The sequence below is a fragment of the Tympanuchus pallidicinctus genome, unplaced genomic scaffold (assembly GCF_026119805.1).
Source record: "Tympanuchus pallidicinctus isolate F22 unplaced genomic scaffold, pur_lepc_1.0 scaffold32, whole genome shotgun sequence".
NCBI lineage: Eukaryota > Metazoa > Chordata > Aves > Galliformes > Phasianidae > Tympanuchus > Tympanuchus pallidicinctus.
The window spans coordinates 2,305,001-2,326,389 of NW_026294750.1; the positions used below are offsets into that span (position 1 = coordinate 2,305,001).

Genomic DNA, 21,389 nt, shown 5'->3' on the forward strand with positions numbered 1-21,389 from the left:
CACTGCTACACCCACGGGCACCTCTCTTCCAGGTGAGGCAGAAGCTTGTTAAAAGCCAAACAGGAAGGCAACAGCACTTGGAGACGGGTGTGACTGCAGAGATCAGCTGCTGGGGACAGCCCTCGCCACCAGGCAGGTACGTGGAGGGGACCTGGGGCACCTCAGAGGCTGGGAATGGGGCTCCGGTCACACAGGACAGCAGTGGGGGAACTTCCTGGAGTGGAGCGTGCTGCTGGCTGCCCTGCTCCCCTAGCAGCTGCACTTATCAGTGCCCTCTGCCCAGGCTCAGGGCCATTGGGATGTTCCAGCTGGAGCTGCGTTAGGCAGCAAGCAGCACGGCCAGGCTGAGGGGCAGCAGCATGGGGTGGCTGTGGGCTCCTCAGGCACTGCTTGATGCTGTGTGTGTGCCTGTGGCTTTCTGGGGTCCCCAGAGCCAGGCAGGCAGAAATTGGAGCTCTGCAGACAGCAAGGGGCCGTTCTTGCCTGTGTGCTTCACCTCAGCAACAACACCAAGATCCACAGACAGTGCCTGGGAAGGGGACTGCCTTGTGCTCAGCTCGGGGGACCCTGGGCGTCCTGTTTGGTGAAGGGCTGCGATTCCTTGTGCTCATCTGATATACAGTCTGAGGGGTTCCCTCTACATTATTCCTGACTTTCACCTGCTAGTTCAATTAAAGTTAGGTAGATTAGGAATGTAAAGTGCCCAGGATGAGGTTTAAGATGGTATTTTCTGATATTTTTGCTTACACTGCAAATTCCTCTCTAGGTGTGTCCTTGTCCTTGGCGTGATGGAGTCTTGCTGCCAGCTTTGGCTGTGGGCATTATTTGTCCTCCTCGGTAAGGCTCAACATTCCATGTTTCTGGAAAAATGGGAGGGAAAGCTGTTTGTTGCCTATTGGAAATTACCTTGATCTTTTAATTGGGTTTGTAAATGAGTACTGCAGTGAGTTATATTGCCTCGAGCTTCTGTGTGTGCCATGGTTTAAGCAAGGTGAGTTTATGGATTACTTTCTTGCAAAAGTAATTGGATGATTATGTTTATTGATGAGAAGAGAATGATAGGAAGGTTTTCCCTTTGAGGCTAAGAAATGCTGCTAGGTAAACACTGTATTAGCTGAGCAACCTCTTGCAGGGCCTGTGGGTACATGGAGGGAAACCAGTCTGGGTTGCTAAGTACAGTGAGCAGGGAACTGAGCATCCCTGGAACCGAGACGTTGGGATTCTGGAGATGTGTCCTATTAAGAAGAGTTTCAGGAGCAATAGCTACAAAAAGCTACTTTAAGCTATTAAAAACAAAGGCAATTCAAGGATGAACCCTCATCCTTTCTGGCGTGCCCAGGTGCAGCTCTGTCCCAGGCCAACCTGCTGCCTTAGTCACTGTGTTTTCCTCTCCTGCCACTGCAGCCTGCCCACAGCCAGGGGTAGCACAGCCAGCCTGCTCCCATGGGGCCTGCTATCCCCCCACGGGGGACCTCCTGCTGGGACGGGGTCAGCACCTGATGGCCTCTTCCACCTGTGGCCTCACCAAGCCTGAGACATACTGCACACCACATGGAGAGGTACGTGCTGCTCCCTCTGCTCTAAGCCTGTGTAGGGATGCTGATGCCTTTACCCATCCTTTCTACCCTTTACAATGTTTTTGATCTACTTTGGGTGTTTGTCTCTCTCCCTGCATGCTCTGTGTCCCCTCCAGCCCTGGGGTTCTCCTCTGCACCACATCAGAGCAGAGAAGCTGAGTGTGAGCAGGGAACAAGCTGTGCAATGGGCAGAATGGAAGCTTTTGCAACCAAAAATCCAAAGCCATCCAGTCCCCAGCCTCCTTAGCTGTAAGCTAAATTCATTTTTCAATTGTCAGAAATGGGAACATTCCAAGGCTTTTGCTGGAAGAGCTGCTGAGCCAAGCGGCTGTTTCCAATTAAATGGTGCGGGGGTAGGAAGTGGTGCTCAGAGGATAACAGCTGCAGCTGCATGTTCCCAGGCTCCAAAGCTGTAACCAGAATCCAAAGTCAGAGCTAATGGCTCATTCCGCAGCATTTTTCAGCTCTGTGCTCAGGCAGGGGTGCTGTCTGTGATGCGAGTGCTTCCTTATACCTCTCTGTGTTAGTCTGGAAATGTGGCTGTGCTGGAGAGCTTGGAATGGGCTCAGTGAAGGGCAGGCAAGGAGCACCTTGGGAGGGTGCTTGGATGAGGTGCTCAGGAGGAAAGGACACAGCAGTCCTCTATGAGGATGTGCTTTGTGCAGTGAAATCCAGCTGGAATGAGCCAGCTTTCTTCTGTGAAATACCTTGAGCACAAATACCTGTTTGGAATGGAATTGGTGAGAGGCAGAGAGGTGGTGGTGGCCAGCTGGTCTTCAGATCCCTAAAACATCCAGGTTTTGTATTCCTTAGAGCTTGTCAGTGGAATCAGCACCTTATGCTGATAAGTACTGACATTAAAGGAATTTGGAACAGTTAACATTGGTATGTTAAGTTGGATTCCATCACTTCTAGCTTTGAGAATAGAAGCTTTGTGTATTTAATGCCTTTCCTTTGCTGGAATCGGAGACCTTCATTTCTTTTCTGCAGCTGTGATGGCTGCTACAAGTTGTGAATACTCCAGCTTCTATCTTTGGAGACATCCTCATGCTGAGCATTTCCTAATTAAAGCCAAGATGAGTCTCACAAACTCGCCTTTTCCCCCCTATTCTCATCCCATATAATAGTCAAATGTATTCACTGACTCTTTTTGTTGCCTGGTTCGTGTGTTGGTGCCAAATAGGTACAAATTTGGAGTGGGTTTTGCAATGTCAGCAGAGGGCACGGGATGAGGGGTTGCTGTGGGTGCTGATGCCCGGTGCCAGCTGGCTGATATGAGCCGTCTGCCTGCCGCCCTGGGGGCTTCTTTTGCAATCCTGCTGGGCTGCTGGATTGCATCCCCTGCTCCATTGTCTGCTCCGGATCCCTCTAACCTTTATACTTTGCACCACTGATTGCTCCATCCCTTGGAGACTCGGGATTGCCATTTATAGCACAAGGGACTGTGGCGATGATTAGAAAAGAGAAGGGGGGAGGAAACCAAACAGACCAATGGCCTGGCTTGGAAATCACTCAGAGCTCAGGAAACGGCTGTTCAAGGTGGCAGGGAAGGCAAAGAGGAAAACTAAAAAAAAATAAAAAAAAAAGGTGTCCCTGAATTTGATGTCCTGAAGGCACTGATGCATGTGGAAAGACTAAGACAGGTGTGATTCAAGGCTGGTTTGCTCATCTCTGTCTGGATGCTAAACATAGCGCTTTGGAGGCAATGAGGGGAGCCAAGGGGAGGCTTGGTGTGGCTTTCATGTGGATTAGCAGCTCCTGGCCTGGCCGCCCCTTCAAGGACAGCATGAAGGCACTCACTCTGCAGCAATGTGCCCTGGCCTTCATGTCAGAAGATGCCTGTGTCCTCAGGGCCTGGCAGTGCTTTCAGCTGAAGGGCCTATTCAGAACTGCAGTTGTAGTACCCAAACCGCTCTGCAAATCACTGTGACATCTTTTGTTTAAAGAATAGGCAAGATAGGGAAAAGATGATTTGCCTTCCTTTTGTATTGTTGCTCTGTTTCCCACTTTTGGGAGCAGTCTATGGGCACGTGGCCATTCTGTGGGTCTTCACACCCTGGCCCTGGGAAACATAGGATGTTAAATGTTGCTCACGTAAGGTTTTCTGCCTGCTTGCATTTGCCGTTCATGGGCATTTGGTGGATGTGAGCAGTATGAGGTGGGAATCACCCAGATCCCTTCTTGTGCCACGGTGGCATCCCTCCCTATGGTGCCCAAGCACTGAGTTGGTTTTGGCTGCTCCCAAAAAACACGGGCTGATGCTTGTGAAAGTGAGTAAGTTGAACAGTAATGATTCTGTCTGCCTTGCTGCTACCATCTGATGGTTACATCTGTTTCCACCTGCATGAGTTGGCTTGATGCTGGTCCAAGCCACACAGCCTGCTCCTTTGGGATTCCTGGGTGTGTTGGAATAGGGAAGCTCCCACTGAAACGTTCCTGGGCCCTGCAGCTCATTTGCTTTCCAGACCCCAATCATGAATCAAGCTCAGGTCCTTTACACAGAAAAATGCCTCCTCAGAAGCAGGGAATAATTGTAGTCAGATGGGACTGAGGAGGTCCCCAAGTTCAGAATCACAGAATGGCCAGGGTTGGAAGGGACCTCAAGGATCATGAAGCTCCAACCCCCTGCCACACACAGGGCCACCAACCTCCACATTTCATAGCAGCCCAGGCTGCCCAGGGCCCCATCCAACCTGGCCTTGAACACCTTCAGGGATGCACGGGGCATCCACAGCCTCTCTGGGCAGCTGTTCCACCACCTCACTGCTCTCATAGGAAAGAACTTCCCCCTGACATCCAACCTCAATCTCCCCTCCTACTCAAAGCAGAGCTGATGATGCTTCACAATGCTGAGGGGTTTGCACCAAATAATTCCTCCCCTGCTGAAGTTAATTCAGCAGCTGTGGTGCTGCTCTGTGCTATCACATCTCTGGCATTCAGACACACCTTGTTCCTGGTGCAGGGATATGTCTCTACCTGCAGCAATGCACAGAGGAAAAAGGCAGTTTCCCACTTTTCTCCTCCTCCATACTCTGTATCTTTTTTTTGCCTCCTGAGTGCAGATTCCCACGTATGCTCTCAGACATCACGTCACCCCTCGCAGAGGCAGCAGGGCCTCTACAATGTGCGGGGTGGGGAGCAGCTCGTGCAGCACAGATTTGCAGACTGTCATCGTGGCAGGCTTTAAGTGAAGCTTTTCTGAAGGGAAATGATGTGAGGACAGATTGGGTGAGGAAAACAGGCGCCCACATGCTTGCTTTCAAGCAGGACGAATGAAGTTTACTTCCTTAGCCCTCATGCCTAAGATGTTCGCCCTGCTGCTGTCCCGGCCCTGCAATCACCTCTGAATTTGGGATCACCAGCAACACCAGTCTGAGGACAGAGTGCTCTGTGCTTTCAGCTCACTGTTGCTTCTAACCAGCTCAGCATGGGAATGGCATTGGGGCTTATGGCTAAGACACACATCTGTGCTTCAGAATTGAAGTACAGTCCCATGTTATGAACGCAGTTTGCTCACAGGAGGTTCAGCTGCAGTGACACATCTATTGGTCCTTCTACAGCATATTCCTATGGAAAGCAGATGGAGCACATCCCTGCTTGGCCTGGTGTGCAGTGCTGGTGTTAGCAGGGAATTTGTGGGGCTGGAAAAGGGAATTGCCTAAGAGCTCTGACAGGTGTCTTTGTTCCCAATATAACTTACTCTTGCTGCCAACTCTATTTTTGAATGCTCCATCTCTCTATATACATATAAATTTTTCCTGCCCTCTACTCCCCAAATAGAATTGGGGCAGTGATTCCTATCGCAATAGGATATTAATTGCACAGGAGACACGAGGCTGCCGCATGCCTGGAGCTGACTGGCAGAGCTCTGACTCACAGAGCTGTGTTGGCACTGGACCACCAAGGTCCTGGAGTTCCTAAAGGTCTCTATTTCATGACCGGAGAGCAGCAGCTTCTCATATGTGCTGAATGAGTCGCTTCAGTTTATTTTGAGTGATGCACCTCAGCCAGGTTTTATTTTAAGGGCTCTTTACTCATATGAAAATGGCAGCTATAGCTACTTAGCATACTTTGGTCAGAGGCCATCAGCTTCAGGTCATTTGAAGTTTTCTGCCCCTACATGTGAGGAGGGGAAATGAGGAAGGAGAGCCAACGCCAGGCACCTCCCATGCACGGGGTGAGAGCAGAGAGCAGCACGAGGCAGAGTGGCAGCAGGGCACAGGGATGGGGCTGGGCATCCCCAAACTCTGCAAAGTGTCCCAAGAGTGTCTTTTGGTCTTTGCAGCTGTCCATCACTCATAGGTGCATGCATGTTTCCACATGCAGCCCATCCACGCATGCTCTGCTTTTCTATGTCGTATATGCTCATCTTCACAACAGCTGTTTATTCTGCATAGATTATTTTTTCTCCACCACTTACTTGTAAAACAAGAGTCTGTCTATTCTCAGCACGCTTGCTTTTCCTCTCAAATGACCCCTCATGAGTTACCTTTCTAAAGATTCAACCAGATTTCATTTGTTCCCAAGATCTCCACGACCTGAATTTTGGCTTGCTCCAAGGGCAGCACTGAAGTCAATGAGTACTTTCTAAGCAGACCCATCTGCTAGCTACCAGGACTCACTATGGCTCTTGGTGCTTCTGATTTGCCACGCAGCCGGGAGCCTTTGCTGCTGGGGTAGAGATGGAGAGGGCCCAAGTTTAGAAACTGTGACCTATTGACTTCCATTTTGTCACATACTTTCACGGCCCTGCTCTATTCCTGGCAATGCTGGCTCTGATGAATCCACTCAGGCTGTTTCTGTGCTGGTAAATATGCAGGGGAGAATTGGGGAAAGGTGTGCTCCTAGGAAACCTTCCTTCAGACCAGAGCTGGGCCGTCATTTTTGGTAATTCCCTCTGCCCCAGGGAACTTTGAGACACATGCACAGTCAGTAATAGCGAATTCTCATGTTGTGCAATAGAGGAATTTCACAATTTGCTCAAAGTGCATGAAATAATTTTGGCTTTCCAGCATTAATTTTGGCCTTAATAAAGGTGGAGGATGGGAGAGGGGAAAAAAAACCTCAACTTTCCACACTCAGGTCCCAGGCTGCCCTGGGGGTAAAGCTAGGAAGCTGTGAATTGGTAAAGATTGCTGCACAGCCCCCAGACGTTGTGGCTGTGAGCTGCCTCTTTGCTCAGCAGTGTTCTGAGTGCGACTGCAGCCAACACTGGTTGTAGCTGTGGGATGTGCTCTTGTCTGTGGCTGTGTGAATGGTCTCCGTAAGCATGCATGAGTAATTCCTAATGAATAATTTAGCTGACATTAACCTTTTCCCTTGCAGAAATGCATCCTCCCCTGTTCTAATCAGAGTCGGAACTGCTGGGAAGTTTAATCATTATTAGCAGTTGTTTGCTAGGTTATTTCTGTGGATAATTGCTCTAGCTTTCCTGCTGTTTTGCTGCTAGCAGTCATTATCTGCAGCGAGCTCCTCTGCCTGGGTCAGGGAATGGTGCTTCTGGGTCAGAGAACGGTGCTGCTGGTTCCTATTGGCAGTGCTGGGAGGAGGTGGTGGAGCCAGGGAACTTGCACCATCATGCAGTGGCAGGTCTGTGTTTGCTTACTCTGCAATATTGTTATAAATGCTGTAGTTAGCCAAGTCCTGTTCTGGGGTATTTATAGACAGAGAACATAAAGAGTGGAAAATATTGTGGAAACAGAGTGGTTTAAGCTGAGGATCTCTTCTCTATATCCAGCACAGTGCTCAGAGGCTTCCAGGCCAAAAAGTGCCTCCTGCTCAGAGCCAGCTCCTGCCTTGGGGTGCAGCCAGGACCACCAGGCAGGGTCTGTGTTTGGGTTTCATCCACAGTAGCTGTTTGCAGCCTTTCCATTCAACCACCTCAGCTCCACCTGCAGGACCCCCCGATTTTGCGATGCCCATCTGCTTCTGCATGCCACCTCCCCCCTTGGCCATACCTTCCCACTCCCTGCCTCTTGCTCAATCCCTCTCTGTCTCTTTCCAAATCTTTCTGAGCCCACCCATGTGCTCCACGTACCCAGCAGCCGTTCAGAAGCACCAGCACGGCGCGTTGCTTGGTTGGTCAAAAGCAGGGTGTTTGTTTGCTCCCCAGGGATCCTGATTTCCCCGTTGCCCATGCCACGTCTCTGTTTGCTGCTTGAATGAGTTGCTTAAGTGAAGGGCTGAACTCTGAGTCACCTGACTTCCCACCTACTGACTTTTCACCCGCTGAGCTGTTTGCTGCCACTGCTCTCGGAGGGGAGAGTGCAGAAGTGGCTGAGCCCCACACAGGGTTTGGGATGTGAGAGGAAGACCCTTGTGCTCACCCAAGCAAATAGCTGCTCGGCCATCGGCATGGGGCAAATTGGTGCTGAAAAGCTGCCCAGAGCTTTATTTTGAGATTTGCAGTTTTGGAGAATGATTTTTTTTTTTTTTTTTTTTTGAAGTATTTTTTGATGGTTTGCTAGAAATATATTTTGGTCAAAACAATTTTCGGTTTTAGTTTTTAACCCTTTCATTCATAAGTTTTCTCTTATTACATGAGGGTAACCACTCTGGTCCTGGGTACCACTTGGCACATGATGGCAGTTCTCCAGGTCTCCAATAACTCAGCTCCATTGATGCTGTGTGCTCTTCAATGATGTCCCCAGTGTGTTGGCTCTTTGTCCAGTGCTGGTGGGGTCTGCACCAGGGCTGTGCCCTATCCCACCCACCTCCCACTCACCTTCTCTCCTTGCAGTGGAACATGAGATGCTGTAAGTGTGACTCCCGGCTGCCTCACGCCCGCAATGGGCACCGTGTGGCCAACATGCTGTCCTCTGCTGGGCGCGCACGCTGGTGGCAATCCCAGAGTGGTGAGTGCTGGTCCCCAACAGGGCTGGGTTCGGTGAATTCGGGGAAAGAGAGGAATAGATGGCTTGGCTTATGCAGCCAAATGGTGTGTTTTCCTGAAGTCCTGCATCTCTGAGGCCATCTCTCTGTGCCCACAGGCATGGAGCACGTTTATTTGCAGCTGGATCTGGATGAGAAGTTCCAGCTCAGCAGCATCGTGCTGGATTTCAGGGTCAGTATGCAGTAGTGCTTCTCACGGGGAGTCGTGGGTGGTGATGGGTGGGCATTGCTGGTTCCCAGTGGTTCAAAAGTTGATGGAGGCCCACAGGACACAAGGTTTTGGAGGGAAGGAGAGGAGTATGATGATGAGGATGAAGATCTCCCCAGCCCTGGGTGGGAACCAGTTCACAGCACCACCTTGCAGATGTCCCTCTCTCCCTGATGTTACAGTCACCGCTGCCCGCCGCGATGCTGATTGAGCGCTCCATGGACTTTGGCAAGACATGGGAGGTGTACCAGTACCTGGCCTCTGACTGTGCTGCTGCCTTTCCCCACATCCCCCGCGGTGCCCCCGAGAGCTGGGGGGATGCTCGATGCCAGCCTCTGCAGGCCCAGCATGGGTACCCTGTGCACGGGGGCAAGGTGAGATCTGGGGCACTTGGGTGGGTTATGGAAAGGTTTTCAGCCACCTGCCTGTGCCCCATAGTGTGACCATGGATTTGGGGTGTGGTGTCCCAGAAACACACGGTGGCCCAAAACACTTTTACCAATGTTGTATACAGTGATGCTGTACGCATCCAGTGGGGGGCTCTGGAGGATTCCTGTTGCTCCTAAGGGAAAGCCCTCACTCCTCTGTGGATTAGGTTATCTTTCTGCAAAACCCTCTGCATCTCTGAAGCCTTTTTTCTGCCTTAAGTGATGGCTGGGGTCTGGAGTACACCCTTACCCTCAGAGTTTGAGAAGACAGCACTCTGCTTTTTCTGCTTTTTAATTAATTTTTTTAATTCCTTCTAAGGTGAAATTCAGTGTCCAAGACCTGGCATCTACCATTACTACCTCTTACAGCCAGTCTGTTAATAGTAAGTGAACAGCCTCTGTTATGTCTGAGAAAGGGAGGGAAGACACAGCCTGCGGTTTTCCAAGGGGTGATGGAGGATTTAGGGCTGGAACAGCTCTTCTTCAAGCAAAGCCTTAAGCTGCTCTGTGCCCAGTGGCTGCCTCTGGAGTGCCAAGGAGCAGCCTTAGGCCTTTGCTGATGGTTCATCTGCTCGGGGTGCTGGTGCTGCTATCTCTGAGCCCACTGTGTGCAGCCTGAGGCATCTCTGCAGATGGCACCTTGATGCTGCTGTCCTCTCACAATGTCTGTCCCCAACAGGGCTGGGGCAGTTCACCAACCTGAGGATCAACTTCACCCAGCTCCCACACATCATGCACCACAGCTACCGCTCGCCCAGCAGCTTCTATGCAGTGACTGAAATGCAGGTGCTGGGAAGCTGCTTCTGCAATGGCCACGCTGACCGCTGTATCCCTTCGAGGGACCTGCATGCCATGGTGAGCTTCGTGATGCAGAGAGCAGCCTGGGGACAGTGCTGCATGTAACCAGGGGGAGCAGTGCCCATTTTGCCTGCAGCCGTGGGAAGGTGGCCATGAGAATGAAGACAGTTCACCCATGTCCTGTGCGGGGAGGGAGGCAGAGGGGCTTTGTGAGGAGTTTGGAAGCTTGGTGGCCGCAGGGGCTGAGCTCTGAGCTCTCACAGAGTAATTGCTCTCCACTGTAGGTGCATGGGCGCTGCGAATGCCAGCACAACACTGCTGGCCCCAACTGTGGCCACTGTGCTGCCCTCTACAATGACCGCCCTTGGGCCCCCGCGGAGGACAACGACCCCCATGAGTGCCAGCGTACGGTGACAGCCTTCCCCTCTTCCTCCTTCTCCTGAGTATGAGCTGTCTCTATAGAACGGCTTCCCAAAGCATTCTGCTCCACCGAGGCTGCAGCCAGGCAATATCACGGATGCACTGGCACCCCTCTGCTTTGCCCAGTATGCCTCAGCTCCGTACTGGGACTGTTACTGGGTGCAGAGGTGCCATGCAGGGGACTAGGGCACCCTCTAGTGACAGCGTGTTCTGTGCTGCTGGAGGGCTTGCACACTTGCAGCACCAGATGGGCTGTTTGGGCTTTTTTTTAGAGTGTAACTGCAACGGCCACTCAGCCTCCTGCCACTTCGACCCGGAGCTTTTCCACGCCAGCGGTGGGGTGAGCGGGGGTGTCTGCGATGACTGCCAGCACAACACAGAGGGAAACAACTGTGAGCGCTGCAAAACCAACTATTTCCGCAACCAGCGGCAGGATCTCACCCATCCTGAAGCCTGCCAGCGTGAGTGCCCAGTGATCTCCCCTTCATACTCCTCAGTTGTTCTGAAGGCAGCTCAACAGTGCCACTTCTCACACCTTTCCAGCCTGCGAGTGTGACCCAGACGGCACGGTGCCAGGCTCCGTCTGTGACCCGCTCTCGGGGCACTGCGTCTGCAAGGAGAATGTGCAGGGAGAACGATGCCACCTCTGCAAGCCAGGCTTTGCCCAGCTGGCCAATGCCAACCCCCTGGGCTGCCGCAGTGAGTATGCTGTGAGACAGCCCATGCTGCCCCTGCAGTTCTGCCCTCAGCATTTTCTGCAAGGGTTGTGCTTCCCAGCCAGCTTGGGTTTGGGATTTCTGAGATGTAGCTGCGTTTTGCAAGATGTTATAAAGCTCCTTGCTTAGGCTGTGGCCTGTTTCAGGGATGTGTTTGGCCACAGGGATAGGGAGAACAGGGTTCAAGGCATGCACAGGGCTGTGCCCTGTTCCTGATGCAGGGAGCTGCAGGAGGTGCTGCAGGCAATGCGGCACAGGCAAGACAGGCTGTGTGCAGCAGAGGGCAGCCAAAGCTTGGGGTGGACGCTGTCTGTGCTGGGAACAGAGGTCTCTGGGGCTGCTGAGTCTGGCTGCTAGGCTTGAGCAGGCAGCAAGTACAAGAGCAGGGATGGACCTTTGTGCCAAGCTCTTTTGCAAAGGGAGGAGTGGGAGAGCATGTCTCAGGCAGCAGCCTCCCAGCTTTGCGAGAAGCCAGGCTGCTGCTCAGCACCCAATCTTAATCCAAGATTAAGATTGTTTCTCTGTTTCAGGATGTGCTTGCAACGTCCTGGGAACGCGGCAGAATGTGCCCTGCGATGATGAGACGGGGAGCTGCTCCTGCCTGCCCAACGTGGTGGGCACCGACTGTGACCAGTGTGCAGCTGGGCACTGGGACATGGCGAGCGGCCGGGGCTGCCGGCCCTGTGAGTGCAACCCCAGTGGTTCTCACAGCACCCACTGCAACCAGGTAGTGCTCTGAGCATCCTTTGGTGGTCACTAGCTATGTAGGCCATGGTGCTCCCTTGGAAACCATTCCAGCAATATCTATTATTGTTTTCTCTGCCTGCTTCAGTGCAGCTGGGGGTATCACTGCCAATGGAAGCTGTCCTGCTGGACAGCACTGCAGCCTGGGACTGCTCAGAGCATTGAAAGCACCTGTTCCAATTTTGAGAGCTTCTACAAATGGGCAGTGCACTTCCTACTGCAATCTGTTCTTGTTTTCCTAGAAGCACTATGACAGACTACACAGGAAAATAAAGGGAGGTGATAATTACGGAGGCAAGATTAAGCCGCACTAAAAGGCTTGATATTTATTTAGCAAGGAAATCCTAATAAGAGATCTTCAAGCAGGCACGGCAAGTTAATTATCCTCATTTGTCAACGGAAAGCATGTGTGTCACTTCAGCCTTAACAGATAACTGGGAAAATTATAGCTAAATGTAAAAATGCCGTTACAAAAGCAGAGAGCCAAAGATAGGTTCTAAACAACACAGGGAGGAGACCTGAGCTCAAAAACTGGTTTCTTGTGGGCGATTCCTTTGTCTTGGAAACAAAACCTAAAGCTTTGCAGTGCTCATGAGTCAAGGCTGTTTGCAGACCTGGCCCCACAGCTTTGCTGTTGGCATCGCTGCACCCACATCCAAGGACATGGGCTGTGTAGAGAAGACTGACAGCAGGCTGGTGACAAAACGCCTTATTTCCATTTCGCCTCCACAGCACTGGGGAGCTATGCTCCCTGCTGTGCCCCTGCATCTGTTAAGAAGCATTGCGGAGTATAATTGCTGCTTTTACTTCAGGTGCCTCTTTTCCTCTGCTCTGCTTCATCTCTCTCCCAGGCTGGGAACTCCTTTTATGGTTTTCCTGCCCCCAGGTAGGAGATGAAGCTGACAGGTGACAGAAAGGCTGGGGAGCAGCTCAGCACTCACCAGGGAGGGCTTTTCCAGGAGCATAAGCAGTGCTGAGTCTCCTCCCTGACGTCCTTTTCCTTTCTCAGTTCACAGGACAGTGCCAATGCAGAGAAGGCTTCACGGGGCGGACGTGCTCCGCTGCACAGCAGGAGCAGGCCTGCCCAGATAGGCACTTTGGAGACATCAGGGTAGGATGCACAGGTAGGGTGCATCACGTTCACTTTTGGCACAGCGTTTCTTAGCACTGTGAAATCACCACCATTCTAGAAAAACAGCACTTGGTCCATGTTCTGACATCAGCATTCTCCACGCTGTTTCACCTCTGTCCTTGGCACTGTGGAGCTACCAGGGTGGGTCCCACTGCGCATTGCATTGCTGTCCAGCTAGCAGGATCTGATCTGTTGTTATTTTCTCCTTTCAATGGGCCTCACACCTTTTCTCTCCCCTTTCCGTTCCCCAGAGTGCAACTGTGACTTCCAGGGCACCGAGGATGTGGGGTGTGACAAATCCACAGGCCGCTGCCTCTGCCGCCCAGGTGTCACCGGTCCCCGCTGTGACCAATGCCAGCGGGACCACTGCAGCACCTACCCCAGCTGTGAGCCCTGCCACCCCTGCTTCCACACCTATGATGGCGACATCCAGCGGCTGCGGTTGCGCCTGCAGCAGGCCAGCCTGAGTAACTCCAGCATGGGGCTGCCTGGGGGCTCCCACCTGGGCCTCCGGCTCTCACGGGCACAGAGCAGCGTGCAGCAGGCGCAGGGCATCCTTGGTCACTCATCTGCCACCGAGCAGGGCCTGGCCCAGCTGGGCGATGCACTCACTGCCATCAGGTGAGGGATGCACCGCTTTGCTTCTGTAACTCGAAATATTGAACTGCCCTGCAGTCCCACCTGGTGCACCTGTAGTGAGAGTCCTGCTCTCTGCCTACATGCACTTTTCTCTCTGCTCAAGTTCACGTTTTCTGCGTTTTCTTTTTTTCAGGGAGCAAATGCAAGGCGTTAATCCCAACTTTCAGTTTCTGGATGTGACTTCCTCTCTATCAAATGACTTTGAAGCTCTCAATCGCAGCCTGCTTACCATCAGTGCCCAGTATCAGAGCAAGAAGACCCAGTTTGAAACCAGCCGCAGCACAGATCTGTCAGGTACAGCACTACCACTCTAAACTCTTCATTTGAGGCTGACAGTTGACCTCAATAGGACTATGTAGCTGATGATTTCCTAGTGGCTGTGTGGAGGAGATGGAGAAGTTTTTGATCTGTCAGCTTAGGAACAGCAAACATCCTCTCTCCCTCCTGTGTGAGAGATGCTTTCTGCTCTGCCTCATCTCTGACCAATCTGGGGCTGTTTCCCATGGTTGTTGGGGCTGGGCAGCTCAGTATGCAGCCCCATGTCCCTCCCACCAGCGCAGCACTGTGTGCCAAAGCACCCCAACACCACAGCTCAGCAGGGATAGGGCTGAGCCCAGGGAGGAGGCGTCATCAAGCTGGGGGCGGCTGCAGGAGTAATAGCTGTGTGCAGATGGAAGGGATGGAGGGGTGGAGGAGAACCAGCAGCTAGCTGTCAGGTGCTCAGAAGATCTAATTACGCCCTGTGATGCTGCTGGTGGTAGGTTGCCATTAAATCCTTGCAGCAGCTAATGCTGTCCAAGTGCCATCTTCTGCTGCCTCCCCTGTGCTACACTGCAGAGTGTGGGGCTCTGCTCTGGTGGTGTGAAAGGCTGGGAGAGAGCTGCAGCACAGCCCTGCATCAGCACACGCATAGCTTTTGCTTTAGTTTTGTTTCAGTCTTAGAGTCCTAAACATGAGGTCAGTCCTTCAGCAAAGCTCTGCAGCTCTATGTACAGGAATGGCTGAAAGGCGTTTGGAAATAAAAGGAGCTTTTTATTTGTGCCTTCATGACTAATCACTCTAGCTGTGTCCCCCTCCTCTCCATGCACACATCCACTCACAGGGTATAGTCAGTGCCTTCCTTTCGGTAGCTCTGCTGCATTTATGACTCACTGAGGCATTTGTGTCATTCACCGCCTTTATTCCTGCAGGAGCCTTTGGGACCATCCGATCTGCTCACCAGACATCCACCAACGCCAGCAGCCTTGCTGCTGCTGCTGCCACTCTGCTGGCCACGTCCAGGGAGAGCCGCAGGGACGCAGCAGGGCTGGAGGCAGCAGTTGCCACGCACAGCAGCAAGCTGCTGGCCCTCAGATCCCAGATGGCCTCATCTCCCAATCTGACTCCTACAGTGAATAAGGTGAAAATAGAAAGGGGTTCTCTGTGCTTGTATAGTTGTCAATGGGGCCTTTTGTAGCTTGAGGGGCAGAGGTCTTACCCAGTGGTCGCATGTCTTTGCTCAAATTGCCCATTGTGGCACGATGAAGTGGGCACGGGGGTGATGGGTTGATGGTTAGACTAGAGGATCTTAGTGGTCTTTTCCAATCTCAGTGATTTGGTGAAGACTTTGTTCAGAGAGACTTGCCCTGAATGGCAAAGCTCTGCTTGTGGACATCAGAGCAGAACCTTGCTGCAGACAGCAGACACCCAAGCTCTCCTTCCACCCCCTCCCAGCCATGCGCATCTTTCCTCCAAGGACTCTCTCACGTGTCAGTTCTCCTGTCTCACAAACCCACTTAATTTCTGGATGAGGTTCTTTTTCTTTCTCCTTCACTGCTTTGTTATTGCCATGGAGATCCATTTCAGTGCCTCCTAATGCATGGTTGCTGTGGAGACCACCAGCCTCCCCTCTGCTTTGCAGGGCACCATCGTGTTCCTGAGCACTCGGGGGCTGGTGCTTGCACTGGCTGTGCACCTGCCCGTGCCCTGCAGCAGTGCCTTCTCTGTTGGGTGGCGACATGAGAAGGTGCCAGGCAATCAAACACACTGCTCAGACCTCCTCATCCTACTGTCTGAAATCAAATTACAGAGGTTGAGCAGGGTTTCTCTACGAGGGAAGAGCTGCTGTTCTGAGGGTCAATGAAGTGGTTGCTCCATGTGCCAGCATGCTGCTAGCAGCCAAGCAGACGTGCTCCAGTCACTGCCATTGCTTGGGCTGCCTCTGAGGGTGTCCCCAAGAGGAGCTCCTGCTGCACAGCACATCGTGTTCCTCAGCCTCTTGGAGAGAGCCTGTCAGAATGGCAGCCCCTGTCAAAATGATGGCCGCTGTCAGAATGGCAGCCCTTGCCAAAATGGCGGCCTCTGCCAAAATGGCGCCTCCTTCAAAATGGAGGTCCCTGTGAGACTCCAGCTTGACTTTAGAAGGCATCAATGCCAAGTGTGGGCCTCACCGCCCTGCTTCTCTCTTCTTCTCTAGATCTGTGGTGGTTTCCGAGCAGAGACGTGCACCCCAGCGCAGTGTGAAGGCTCGCTGTGCCCACAGGATGGTGGCATGGCCTGCGGGGATGGCCTCAGCTGCCGTGGTGCCGGGCCATTAGCCGGTGGGGCCCTGCGTGTGGCTGGGAAAGCTGCGGGGGAGCTGGACAGCCTGAGTGCACGGCTAAGGGAGACAGCACAGCTGGTGAGTGCCAGCAGGTCTGAGGAGTGGGCATGGAGGGGCAGCCCACCATAAAACACCCAGCCTGGAGCTTGGTCTGAGGTTCAGTTGTCTGCGCAGTGTCTCGGCCTCGGCACAAGGGGCAGAAAGCTGCTCTCGTATTTCCAGTGGGAATGTCACTAACAAGCTGGAACTTGGCCTCCTCATGGTGTTGGGATTAGCACTGGGATGACAGAAGGGTGAGGGATGTGTGGAAATACCTCAGAATCTGCAGGGATGCCCTGACGTTTGATGCAGCCCGCAGTGCTCATGTTCGTGCTGCTGCACCTCTTTTCTACAGCCTCCAAGGGCTCGTGCAGATTGAGCAAGGTTTCAAAGTCATTCAGAATCCATTTCAAATGGGTTTGCAAAAGCTAAATGGTACTGCCTCTTCTGGGAGCTTTCTTTGCAAATCCAGCCCTCAGACTTGAACATTTATGCTCCTTGAAAACGATGGCATGTTAGAAATGGAAATAGTGTAATTTCAAAGTGACCTGCTCAATTCACTGAGGGTTTAGGGAGGGCTGTTGGGATTCCAGGTCAAGTAGGAATGACTCCATCAGGATTTTGGTTTTTGCAGATTAAAACAACGGAGGCATCTGCTAATCAGATTCAAAGCAATGCCTTGCGGCTGATGGAACAGATGAGCATAACAAGAACCCAGATTGATGGAGATGTCCGGCATGCCCAGCAGTTCATCCAGCAAGTTCGGAACTTCTTGTCAGGTAGCAGTGTGCAAGTTCAGTGTGTTTGTGTGTGTGTGTGTGTGTGTGTGTGTGCGCGCAGGTTGGCTTCTGCATGGAAAACCCAATTTTTACAGTGATACTATGTATGAGAATAGTGTACAAAGGAGTCACTGAGCAGCTCACCCCGGCTAGACTCTCAGCTACCTGGTTTATCCAGACCTCTCTGGGAGTCTCTCATTGTCCTCAGGTCCAAGGGCAAACCATAACCATGACAGATGCTCCCCAGAGGTTTGCAGTCAGCACTGACCACAGTGTAGAAGAGTTTAGCAGTGACCTTATGGACAGGAGATAAATGGATGTCTCTCTGGAACAGGCTGCTAATCGTGAGAGAATTCCTCATTGTCCTATAAACCAGTGGGATGACTTACTGTTCACAGACAGATTGTAATAACATAATAAGCCTCACGAGCATTAGCTGAATAAGAAAATCAGGTCACTTGGTGCTGCCTGGTGTTAATGATGGGGGAAGATATTTCTGAGCTAATCACTGGGCTAATGTCCCTTGGGCTCTGCCTGATTCCGATTCCTCAGATTTATTAACTTTTATTTGTGCAATAAAAAGGGCTTGTGTTGAAACACAGCCTTATCTACTCAGTGGTGCAAGCCCTGCCTGTGCTCTGCAGGAACGTGGGGTGCAATAGTGCCTCAGTCCCTCTATGCTTTCCATTTGGTGCTCCATTTCTATCATGATGGGGCAGATCATGTTCACACTGAGCCTGCCTTTTAAGGACGGCAACTTGAGCTTGTTGATTAAACTAGAGTAGATTCTGGCAGCTGTCTGAAAGGAAGAGATGACGTGTAAGAGCATGCTGGACATCTGCCTTCACCTTCCTGCCTCTCACCTCTCTTCTGTCTGACGTTGTTCCTCTGTTTGCATGCAGACAAAGACACAGACCCTGCAACAGTCCAGGAAGTCAGCGAGTTTGTTCTCTCTCTACGTCTCCCCACGGATGCTGCCGCAGTCCTGAGAAAAATGAATGAGATTCAAAGTTTGGCTACCAAGCTGCAATGCCCAGAGAACATACTTGCCCAGACAGCCGAGGACATTGCAAAGGCCAAGCAGCTGCAGCAGGAGGCAGAACAGGCCAGGTCAGCTTGGCTGAAGGCTTTCGGCAGCTGAGAGTCACTGAGCCAGAGGGAATGTGCTGATGCTCAGCTGGGGTGAAATCTGACTGTGCTTCTGTGTATGCATGGTGGCTAAAAGGATATATTTGCAGGCTCTACAGAGGCTTCTCTGATACTTTGATTCAAATAATGATCTGGCTGCCAAGAATAGATCTTGTTATGGATCCTAGAGCAAGAAACTCTATACCAAAAGTAACAGAGAATTTTCTCTATTTCTCAAGACCATATAAGGGGAGATGATGGGGTGGCTCTGTTATTGATATTGGTGACCCACATTCTGATCACACAAGAGAGCACGAGGGGATTAAATGGGCTATTTGTTTTCTGGGTGAAAGTTGGGAGGATTATCCCATGGCCCCTTCAAAAGCAATTACACAGAGCCCTTGCAAATTTGGAGCATCTGCTTTGTCATGTGCTGACTTTCAGCAACATCCCGGTGAGAAGGTGAGTGGGATAAGTACGTAAACTCCTTTATAGTGTCTGACACCTGCTTAGCCCGCTGGAATCGATGAGACAAAGCAGTCTGGCTTCTGTTCTGATGTGGAATACCAATGAAAAACCATGACACTATGGGGAGCTCTGTCCTCCAGTCTAAATAGTCCCAATGGAAAGCAGATAGTATGCAGTGAAGTTGGTTCCCTTTAATTTCCCTTTAATTCTTTTTCCTGCACCCTTGCAAAGCAGTTGTTTCTACATCTCTCCCCTTCTCAGTTCATTTCCTCTGTTTGGGGATGTGAAATGGAAGTAACACTTCTCTTGAATGGAAATCTGCTCTATGGCTATTCTATACTGTGTCTGGATGTGTGTGGGGTGATCACAGCCTTCTCCATTACAGTATTGTCTTGCTTCCCCAGCTTGCTTATTTTGCCCCTGCAGTCCTGATATCCAGTCCATGCAATTCTCCACACTCTGGCTGTTTCTTGTGTTTCTCCAGGAACCGGGCGAATGCTGTGGAAGGCAATGTGGAAGAAGTTGTTGGGAATCTGAGACAGGCAAACACAGTGCTGCTGGAGGCTCAGGGGGCTATCAGGGGCTCAGGTTCTTCCCTTCGGTTCATTCAGGAGCGCATCGAGGAAGTAAGTGATGCTCAGTGACTTCCCAAATAACAGCACTGCTCCCTGCTCTCTGCTGCTTTGCTGCTTTGCAGTGGGGTACAGCCCTGTACCAGCAAAGTGGGTGAGATATTTTGTGTAAAAAAAAAAAAACAACACCCTATTTCCTTTTGGGTCTCACTTGTCTGCTTCTCTGAGCTCCAGGCCTGCAAGGAGGAAATCCGTTAGCCTTCACTGCACAGAAGAAAAAGTTTTTGTTTGCAGTTTCCCTCTTAACATGGAGCATTCTGCTTGTAGATCGAGGCAGTGCTTGGTCCAGCTGAGAAGAACGTGGGCTCAGTAGCAGCCCAGCTGGCTGTGCTGGCAGAGAGGCTCCCTGGGCTGCAGCAGACAGCAGGGCAGAACCGGCTGCGGGCCGGCGATGCGCAGCAGGCAGCAGCAGCAGCAAGCGAGGAGGCCAACGGGGCTCAGCAGGTATTTGGCCTTGCACCGTGCTCCCTCTGGCTTTCTCAATCTTAATGCCTTTGGCTCAAGACCTGTTTCTGCTCTCTGCCCCACCTGAGGCAGAGCAGCCCGTGCAGATGCCAGTCAGCATCTTTGTGAGCACGCTGTGCATCTGCATATTAACGTGATTGCAGAGCTCTAGCACAGTATCTCTTTAGTATTTAAAATGGGTTCAACATTGGTAAATCTTCACCAGTTTATTTGCTCAGTCCTACATGTGCTGCTGCTTAATTTACTTTTCCCCAGGCTTTCCAACGAGTGAAAGATATGTATGCAGAGCTGAAGAGCAGAGAGGGGCAGAGCCCTGCACTGGGAGCACAGGGCAGCCGTGTGCAGAACATAGATCTGGAGGCAAAAGCTCTCTTCGAGGAAACGTGGAACATGATGCTCCGTATGGAAAGTAAGCCTCTGAGCTCGGGGTGATGGGCAGGTGAACTGGGGCTTTTGGGTACCAGAGAGGTTGGGATTTTTAGGGCAGAAGAGAGGGGTGCAGGAGGGAGGAGGGGTTCAGTCCAGGAAGGCAGGCTGCACACAATGCCTTCCTCCAGTTATGATCTCACAAAACCTTCCCTGCCCTCTCTCCTCAGCTTTGGAGACAGAAATTCAAGAAAGCAACAGAGCTCTTGTGGCCAAGTCAGCCAGGCTGTCAGGCCTTCAGGAGCAGGTGGGCAGGATCCGGGACGCCATCCATAAGCGAGTCACCTACTATGAGAGCTGCTCCTGAGTGAGGCTGCACCTTCCTGCTGCAGACACCGACTGCTGTGTTGATTCCCATTTTTCTGGCAGGATTTCTCACTTTCCTAATGTCTGTATATTTAGCAAATGGGATTTCTGTCCTTTTGGAAAGGAGCTGCACAGAGCCAAAGGGGTGAACCTCATGCTGGTTGGTACACTTGAAGCTACCTGGGCATGGAGGAGAAGGACAGACACAGAACTTCAGCTACAAATATGCACATCCCCCACATGGTTATTTCCAGATTCAAGCTTTTGTAGCTGGATTTGCTATTCAGACAAAACCCATTATGTGGGGCAGTGCAGTTCATGCTTAGAACTTGCCATGGCTGCTGTCCTTCCCTCCTAGATTTTTCATCAAAGATTCAGATCACAGAAATGGAGAATTTTATCACCGTTGTATCTACGTAGCAAACCTCTATTTCTGCAACTAGGAGAAATGCAATCTCATACTCAAAACGTGTGATGCTGAATGTCTTCTTTGACTTTCTGCCACAATCTTCTTATTTACTGTGTAACACTTTGCCAGAAAAATATCAGAGCGAGCAGTTCTGCAGCTGCTCAGGGGATGCTTCAGAAGGGACTTAATAGACCATTTCCACATCACATTTCTACGAATAACCAACAGGCACTTTACAAAACAAAAGTCAGCTTTATTAAGCAAGTATTTATTGTGCAATTACAGACTTGGAAGCAGGGAATTTAGACCTCGCTGTGGTTATTAACAGACATAGGGAGGTTGCTAGCAGGTTGTCTCCTTTTGTAGCTGAAGTGAGAACCACGCAGCCTGGGCAGCTGCTTGGCACCGAGCTGCAAAGAGCTGAAGCCTGGGAGAAACCAAAATCGAAGGAATGGGAAAGATGCAGGTTGTAAAAATAACTGAGCTGCCACTGAATAAAACTCTGCATGGCTTTGGTTTATAGGATTTATGCTGTGCAGTGCACTTGTTATGCATCGGACAACTTAACAGTATACAGAAAACAAAAGCTTACAGCGTTGAGCA

The 21,389-nt window shown here is 51.4% G+C and overlaps 1 protein-coding gene across 1 annotated transcript; it reads left to right on the forward strand.

Moving 5' to 3' along the window:
• The first annotated feature begins 38 nt into the window (after positions 1–38).
• Positions 39–20,845, forward strand: LAMB3 (laminin subunit beta 3). Its single transcript, XM_052698230.1, has 23 exons — positions 39–136; positions 767–837; positions 1,405–1,559; positions 8,317–8,431; positions 8,567–8,640; positions 8,859–9,050; positions 9,424–9,487; positions 9,784–9,959; positions 10,187–10,307; positions 10,595–10,783; positions 10,866–11,021; positions 11,569–11,765; positions 12,792–12,906; positions 13,166–13,535; positions 13,687–13,847; positions 14,744–14,952; positions 16,009–16,212; positions 16,808–16,952; positions 17,855–18,062; positions 19,033–19,174; positions 19,448–19,624; positions 19,901–20,054; positions 20,242–20,845. The coding sequence occupies exons 2-23, from the start codon at positions 789–791 to the stop codon at positions 20,376–20,378; spliced, it is 3,510 nt and encodes a 1,169-aa protein (XP_052554190.1). The 5' UTR covers positions 39–136; positions 767–788; the 3' UTR covers positions 20,379–20,845.
• Positions 20,846–21,389: the final 544 nt, after the last annotated feature.